At 38.9% G+C, this 8,959-nt stretch overlaps 1 protein-coding gene across 1 annotated transcript; it reads left to right on the top strand.

The window, feature by feature from the left end:
* The first annotated feature begins 4,006 nt into the window (after nt 1–4,006).
* LOC110299009 (olfactory receptor 52N2-like) lies at nt 4,007–4,963 on the top strand. The gene has a single exon (XM_021168581.1). It carries the CDS (start codon nt 4,007–4,009, stop codon nt 4,961–4,963), a length of 957 nt encoding a protein of 318 aa, XP_021024240.1.
* The last annotated feature ends 3,996 nt before the right edge of the window (nt 4,964–8,959 follow it).

Genomic DNA, 8,959 nt, shown 5'->3' with positions numbered 1-8,959 from the left:
TTGATTTCTGTTAGTAGGATTCTTACGTTTGCCTTTCGCCATCTGGTAATCTCTGTTATAGTTGTCTCTGGTTAGAGCTTGTTCCTCAGGTGACTCTGTTAGCCTCTATCAGCAGACCTGGGAGGCTAGCTTTCTCCTTAGTTTTAGTGGTCAGAGTATTCTCTGCAGGCGAGCTCTCTTTTTGCAGGGAAGGTGCCCAGATATCTGGTGTTCGAACCTGCCTCCTGGCAGAAGTTGTGTTCCACTCACCAGAAGTCTTAGGATCCCGTGGGGATTCCTGTGTGGGTCCTTGCGGGTGTCTGGAGACTCTACTGGCAAGGCACCCCGGTGCTCGAGTGGACCGGAAGGGCCTTGTGCCCCAGCTCGTTAGTATTAATTTTTCAATGAGATAGTAGGAAACTGAAACATATAGGTGTATGGGACACAAATATAAACAAAACTAATACTTTTGAGTATTCATATAAGTGTAAGCACATGTGTTCATTATCTTATTCATAATGTTTATTGATTCTTTGTGAATTTCACATCATGCACCCCAACTTCACTCATTTCCCAGTCCTTACATATGTATCCTCTACTCTTGTAATCTCTCACCAAAATAAATCAAAAATGAAAATGAAATTAAAAAGCAAAACAAAACAAAACAAAATCTCACTGTGGAAGCTGCAGTGTGTCTCGGTGTATCACACACTATTCCTGTCTTCCAAACAGCTTTCCTAGAAAATGTTCATTGTAATAAGTGACTGTTCTGCTAAGAATCCTCCGGCTTCTGCTACACCATCAATACTGGGTCCTCAACAAGACTCATCTTGGATATCTTGCTATTGCCCTGAGTCATGAAGATCCAGAAGCTTTGTTTTTTCATGAGCATACCCTTCACCAGTTCTAGCAGCTTCTAGGTATAGGTGGGGTAGTTGTTGGGGTAGACGAGCTCAAAGCAATGGATCTGGTCCAGGGTGGTAGCTGAGTTGGTTAGCTCACCAGCTCTCTCCTGTTCCCAAAGCACCTGGGTAAACTGTTCCGTGTTGAGGCCACCAGGGTCAGCTTTCTTATGCTGCCCAAGTGATGGGTTGGGGTAGGCTCTCCAGAATTCATTAGACAAGGGGAGAGCCAGCTCTCTCAAGCCCATATCACCACTGGTGCCACCTTCAATGGCTGTGAGGGGTTGGCTGGGCCAGTTCAGCTTGGCACGCATATCAACATGGCCTCAGTTGGGAACCCAGACCATGGACTTTCTTGTGGCATTTGGTGGTAGCAGGGGTCACATAGATCAATACAGACACTTGCTGCTGAAGTGCCACAGACTCAGATATGGACCTTCAGCTGCAGCAAGGGTCCAGACACCACCATGGCCTCAAGTGGCAGGCCTTTCACATCAGGCTATTCATCATTGCCCATGTGTCTCTTGTTCTGCTTCTCTTAATAGTGCATAAGCTGAATAACTCCTTTCTCTCCTTTCTCTCCACTACATGCTTGTTCATTAGAGTTGCAACTACAGCTGGCCCATACCTCAGGGTGGCAGATCAGGCCTGTCTTATTAATTAATCAATAAATATAAAACATAAATTAGAAATTTTTTCTATATCAACTAATATACTATATCTGATTATGCCTTTGTCATATCTTCCTTTTTCAAAACTATCAAATACATGTGAATATACATGTATAAATATTAAAATATACACTCATATACAGTGGGTATTGCATTGTCATGAGGTTGGATTATTAACAAGGTAAATAAAATGAAAGATAGTTATTTCCGCCTATCAAAATTCTTTCAGAATCTACACCTGAGACAGAATGTGCAACTTAGGTATAATTTTCTCCTAGTTTCACCTGTGCTTGAGGATTAAATAGATGCCAAAATTACCTCAGATGTCCCAAAGGATGACATCTCTCCAACCACAGTCTTCTGAGACACTGAACTACAAAGACCCAATCAAGTGCACACTCTCCAGGCTGGAGAACATTGAAAACGATGCAGGAATGCAGGGTGGGTTTGCAACCCCTCATGCTCAGGCTCTGGGGCATGGAGAGTGCTCTGGTCTCTCCTAGCACTGAGGTGAGTTTGAGTGACTTCTAATGACTCTTGTTTGCAGAAAATGAGAAAAAAGTTAAGACAAAGAATCTCAAGAGATGTAGATCACAGAAGTTCTACTGACCTCTATGATACATTTCCATTAGCCTGGGAGAAAAAGGAAGAAAGGCTTCCATAGATGTAAAACAAGAGTAAAATGACTTGATAACTCATTGGAAACAATAAAGTTCAGGCAGACAAGGGTTGTATTAATAGGGAAATATGCTATTTTACCTAACTAATAAATAGCTCACATTTGCATCCGGCAGAACTGTACTATGTGAGGGGAGGTAGAAAGCAATACAAAACAAGACTGGAATAGTAAGGATATTGGCCAGACTTGCTGAAGGAAGTTCCTCTGCAAAAATCTTCCTAAGCAAAATCCCACACAACCACAAGCCATACAGCCATCTTCACAAGGAATCCCAGATGAGACTACAGCTTTCTCACAGACACTTAACTGTGTGGGGAGCTCCCTCAGTGAGAGAATAACTCTCCTCACTTCTCATGCCTGTCTTGTCTCTGTCCTAAGAGATTATTCAGGGTAAGGTTTCTCTGTCTTGCATTTGAAAATCCTGTTCTTCCACCATCATGATTTATTAAACCTATTACACTCAGCTTTTGAAACTTCCCATCAGCATTAGGATCTGTCACTCATGATTACAGATGCAAATATTGAATGTATGGTAGAAAATTCAAACTTTCATGTGATTTTTGCCTTGCCATCTTAAATGCTGTTACTCTGCACCTGTGTTTTCTGATCTACACAATCAAGGCATAATATGTGTCTGTGTTATGAAGGTTTGAATAGAGGACCCTCCTCTCAAATATTATTTACCTAATGTATGAGAATTTGCCTAATTGCTTAATTTATATACTTCCCCAAACTAAGATGCTGTCAATAATGTCAAAGGTAATCAAATTGTCAAGATAATAATAATATATGCTTTTCATATGTATTATTAATATGAGCTAGAAGAGTAGAATTTTAACAAGCTAGGGTTTTCTTAGAAAAAATAACCATAAACCACTGTTTAGCCCAGAAACATGGCATGGAAAATTTGGAATGAAATTCCCTGTACTGGGGAAAGCAAAGAAAGAGCAACATTTGAGTCTCTGTCTGAGGTGGGTCTTGTGGATAGATTTTGTTACTATGAATCGAGAGACAGTACAGATTTCTGCATTTATTGATTAGAGCTAAACTGAAAGCAGAATGCAGACCCAACAATTCAGATCTCTCCAAATATCCTGGCCTATTGATGATGCAGCTTTGGTATCCTCCTGCAATATTGGGATAGAGACATTGCAAAAACATGGAAAATTTCTCTTACAGAAATTCTAGAGGGCACTACCTTAGTTACCTTTTAGTAACAGCAGGCTTTCTGGAAATATTATAAGATTTCCATGGATTTTGTTGCAGATTTAATGGTTTAATGGGCTCTCTCTCTCTCTCTCTCTCTCTCTCTCTCTCTCTCTCTCTCTCTGTGTGTGTGTGTGTGTGTGTGTGTGTGTGTGTAAAACACAGGAATGAATTTTAATCTTTTGGAGGCCATAGAAATAGAATGCACAATAATAATGATGATTACTGCTTATATTCTTGGAATACTCATTAGTGATAGCCTCAGTACATTGTATAAAACCATCCTTTTTCATGATCTCAACATTCTGAGCCTGACACATTTATTATATTACTGTAGAATGAAAGCTGAATAATAAACTGTTGAATCAACAAGTCAGTATCATATACAAAGTCAGGAAAATGGAAATAGATTATAAAGTTATACAGAATCCTGCAAATTTTTAAAAAATTCTCATTTTAAGAGGATAATTTATCTTCTTCTAAGCTCTCTACTTACCCTTCATATATATTCTTTTCCAGGATACTGATATTATTACTGAGTATAAAATGCTCTCATCCTGCCAGCCATTATGTCTGGAGCCAACAGCTCCAGCCTGACCCCAGAATTCTTTATCCTGAATGGTGTTCCTGGGCTGGAAGATGCACATGTCTGGATCTCTCTGCCATTTTGCTTCATGTACATGATTGCTGTGGTGGGGAACTGTGGGCTTATCTACCTCATTGGCCATGAGGAGGCTCTCCACCGGCCCATGTTCTACTTCCTGGCCTTACTTTCCTTCACTGATGTTACCTTGTGCACAACCACAGTGCCCAATATGCTGTGTATATTCTGGTTCAATTTTAAGAAGATTGGATTTAATTCCTGCCTTGTCCAGATGTTCTTTGTCCACATGTTTACTGCAACAGAGTCTGGTGTGCTCATGCTCATGGCCCTAGACCGCTATGTAGCCATCTGCTATCCTCTACGCTATGCTACCATCCTCACCAACCCTGTGATTGCCAAGGCTTGTCTTGCTACACTCTTGAGGAGTGTAATGCTCATCTTTCCATTCACTCTCCTCACCAAGCGCTTGCCCTATTGTAGAGGCACTATTATCCCCCATACTTACTGTGACCACATGTCTGTGGCCAAGGTATCCTGTGGCAATGCCAAGGCCAATGCAATCTATGGCCTCATGGTTGCTCTATTGATTGGTGTGTTTGACATTTGCTGTATCTCTGTATCTTACACTATGATATTGAGAGCAGTGGTGAGCCTGTCCTCTGCTGATGCTCGTCACAAGGCCTTCAGCACCTGCACATCTCACATCTGTGCTATTGTGATCACTTATGTGCCTGCTCTTTTTACTTTATTCACTCATCGTTTTGGAGGACATACTATTCCTCACCATGTCCACATCATAGTGGCTAACCTCTACCTGCTACTGCCCCCTACCATGAACCCAATTGTTTATGGAGTCAAGACCAAGCAGATTCGGGAAAGCATAATCAAGTTTTTAGTTGGAGACAAAATGGGTTTTACCTAAAACAAATGCAGATTATGACCATTTACACTGCTTATGACATGAAAAAAGTGGAGAAAAATTTCATAGAAGATGAGTGAAATAGCATTAAGACATCTAATTTGTAGAAGTTCTGAATTCTTTGAAATTTAAGGAATGCTCTGCCAAAGTATAAGAAGTAGAATTTAACATGCAGTGTACTCATTCTGTATAAATATTTTTGTGTGTACAGAATTACACATAAGTAGAAAAGTAATGAAATGATGCATGGAGGCTAATTGTCAATCTTGTTCTGTGCTTAAAAGACAAACTTGCAGTAAGTTGGGACAATTTTGTCCTCTCTCTTAAAGACAAAATCTTAGATCAAGCATGTTGCTGATATAAAAAATATGGGTTCAGTGCTGAGGTATATATATATATATATATGAATATGACAAGCTATATTTTGACATTTTGTGGGCTATTGCAATTCTAATATTTGTTAGCTTTATAAATACTCTCTCTTTTCAAATGTCCAAGAGTTCTGTTCTTCCCTGAGTATTCAACTTTTAAACTCCATGAAAAGTGGATTTATCAAATGTACTTGTGTTGTTATGGAGGTTATATCATCAGGTTTCTATGGTATTTGAATTATTACACTCATTTGCTCACTCTTGAGACATAAAATATAGATGCTTAACTGTATTAGTTATAAACGTGATTTAGTTTGAGGGAGGCAGAGCTGACTGTCCAGTATTCCCATGTTTCAGTGTACTGAGAAGAGTCACATGGTGAGGGAAACATAGGATAAAGCATATATGCAAAAAAGGATAAGAAAAGTTTTTTAAAAAGATTGTATCTGGAAGAAGGACATTTTGTGCACATGTATGATTTATTGGTTTTTAGATTCAATTAATCTGACAGTTAAAATGTTTGTTATCGCCGGGCACCTGTGGCGCATGCCTTTAATCTTAGCACTTGGGAGACAGAGGCAGGTGGATTTCTGAATTTGAGGCCAGCCTGGTCTAAAAAGTGAGTTCCGGGACAGTCAGGGCTATACAGAGAAACCCTGTCTTGAAAAAAAAAAGTTTGATATCTAAGAACTAAACATTGTGTTAATGAATTTTTGTATATCTATAAATGTCAATTTCTATTCTTTTTTCAAATATGACAATGACTTATATAATTACTATCCTAAATGACAACATCACTTAATTTTTTTTTCAAATTAATTCAGCATCAATCTCTGCACAATAAAATGCTTCAGAGAAAATCTAACCAATAAAATATCTGGAGGCATATATGCACTATTGTCAAGTTCCCATGATAACAAATATGTGTGATTTTGCAGACATGTGTGAATTTATATATTCATTAAATAATTGATAAACCCAGAATAAGCAAGCTAGATAAAAAAACATTTTTGTGTAACATTTTACAATATATATGATAGTGTGTCTCACCTTCCCTGTCTCTTTCACTTTTTCAGAACTTTTATGAAATAGGAGTACATGTGTGTGAATGCATATACATGTGTACATAGGTCATAAGAATGTAGTAAAATTAACCTTTGATGAGAAAATGAAATGAAATATTTTTTATGATCATCAGAGTTATTAGAAACTACACATTGAAGAACATATAACTTTAATATTATTCTTTCTATTTTTATTTAATTTTTTCATACAATATATTTTAGTCATGTTTTTTCTTTCCAGAAACTCATCCCAGGTCATCCAAAACACCCCCTTCCCAAATAACAAAATCAAATATAAAAACTACCAAAACCCAAATAAAAAAAAAATATATACCCAAACAACCACTACCACCACAAACATACCAACAAAACAACCAAAAATATGTTGTCTGTTTTATGTTTGCCATCTACTACTGGGTATGGGGCCTGCCCACCCTGCAGTATGGTCGACATTCCTAATAACATTCTGCTGGAGAAAATTGATTTTCCCTTTCAGAGTCGGTATACGTTGCAAATAGCATCCTGGCCAAGCATAGGAATTAGGTCCACTTCCTTTCCTTGGTGCTAGGATTTGATTTGGTTTGAACCTGTACAGATCTTGTGTTTGCTGTCCCTAAAGGCCTTCTGAAAAATGATAATACTGTTTTTCTTTGTTTTCACCAGTGTTTAAAATCTAGTAAGTGCCAACATCATACAGTTTTTTTTATTATTATTACTATAGTTCTGTAATATAACATGAGGTCAGGGATGATGATTCCCCCAGATGTTCTTTTGTTTTTGAAAATAGTTTTCACTATCCTGGGCTATTTGTTATTCCAAATCAATTTGAGAATTATTCTTTCTAACTCTATGAAAAATTGAGTTGTAACTTTGATGGAGATTTCATTAAATCTTTAGATTGCTTTCAGCAAGATGGACAATTTTTTTTACATTTTTATTAGGTATTTTCTTCATTTACATTTCAAATGCTATCCTAAAAGTCCCCTATACTCTCCCTCCCCCACCATTCCCCTACCCACTCACTCCCACTTCTTGGCCCTGGTGTTCCCCCGTACTGAGGCATATAAAGTTTGCAAGACCGAGGGGCCTCTCTTCCCAATGATGGCCCACTAGGCAATCTTCTGCTACATATGCAGCTAGAGGTACGAGCTCTGGGAGTACTGGTTAGTTCATATTGTTGTTCCACCTATAGGACTGCAGACCTCTTTAGCTCCTTGGGTACTTTCTCTAGCTCCTCCATTGGGGGGCCTGTGTTCCATTCAATAGCTGACTGTGAGCATCCACTTCTGTGTTTGCCAGGCACCAGCATAGCGTCACTAGGGACAGTTATATGATGCTATTGTGATCACTTATGTACCTGCCCTTTTTACTTTATTCACTCATTGTTTTGGAGGACACACTATTCCCCATCACATCCACATCACAGTGACTAAACTCTACCTGCTACTGCCCCCTACCATGAATCCAGTTGTTTATGGAGTCAAGACCAAGCAGATTGGGGAAAGTGTAATCAAATTGTTTAGTGGATACAAGAACAGCATTGCTGAAACAAAACAAAACAAACAAACAAACAAAAAACAAGTAATTTTCTTAGAGTGTGAAAAGAAATGAATAATTTCAGGAAAAATGCAAGTTAATAGTGTCAATTCATCTACTTCCCTCAGACTCTCTCACAAGACTCCCTGAGCTCCATCTAATATTTGATGTGGGTCTCCGCATCTGTTTTGGTCAGCTGATGGGTGTGGCCTGTCAGATGGCAGTTATGCTAGAATACTGTTTACAACTATAACAGAATAGCATTAATAGTGTCAGAGATTGGGTCTTGCCCATTGGATGGGTCTCAGTTTGGACAGTCATTGGTTGGCCATTTTCTCTATCTCTATTCTATCTTTGTCCCTGCACATCTTGTAGTCGGGACAAATTATAGGTTGAAGGATTTGTGGATAAATTCTGTTATTATCTGTTTTCTGAGGGACATATCTAGGGTGTGACAGAGACTTGGAAAAGGGAAGGCCCCAGGGTGTCTATCAGGATAATACTAGCTGAAACTCCTAACAATGAGGGATATGGATTCTGAAGTGGCCACTTCCTATAGCCAGGCAGGATTCCGAGTGGAGGGATAAGAACAGCAACTCTCACAAAACCTTAGATAACTAGCAAGGAAATAGAGCATATTAATTATAGGAATGATGGGAAAAAATATGTTTAAGGAAATGATTTTCCAACTTCCCATGAGAGCTAGCAAAACTACCTGAGCCATAGGGTGAGAGTTAAATGCCCATGAAAGCAGATTCTGAGTAAAGGACATCACAATTAGGAGTGGGTAACATTTCAGCAGTGTTAACCCAGAGGGCTGTTAGAAATATTCTGTCTACAAAAGGGGTAATGGTGAGTGCTGAAGAGTATACCAAGTGAATTCAATATAGTATTTGTCACAGGTCCATGTTAGTGTTAGGGAGAATTGGAACTCTATTGAGTGCATCTCCTTAAAGAGCTCCTGGTTGTAGCAAATTACACAACTCCTTGGGACCCTGAAAGCTGTGGGTCCTTCTTCCCCACACCAG

The sequence above is a fragment of the Mus caroli genome, chromosome 7, assembly GCF_900094665.2.
Source record: "Mus caroli chromosome 7, CAROLI_EIJ_v1.1, whole genome shotgun sequence".
NCBI lineage: Eukaryota > Metazoa > Chordata > Mammalia > Rodentia > Muridae > Mus > Mus caroli.
Note: the sequence above shows the minus strand (reverse complement) of the source record. Positions and strands in the feature narration are given on the sequence as shown.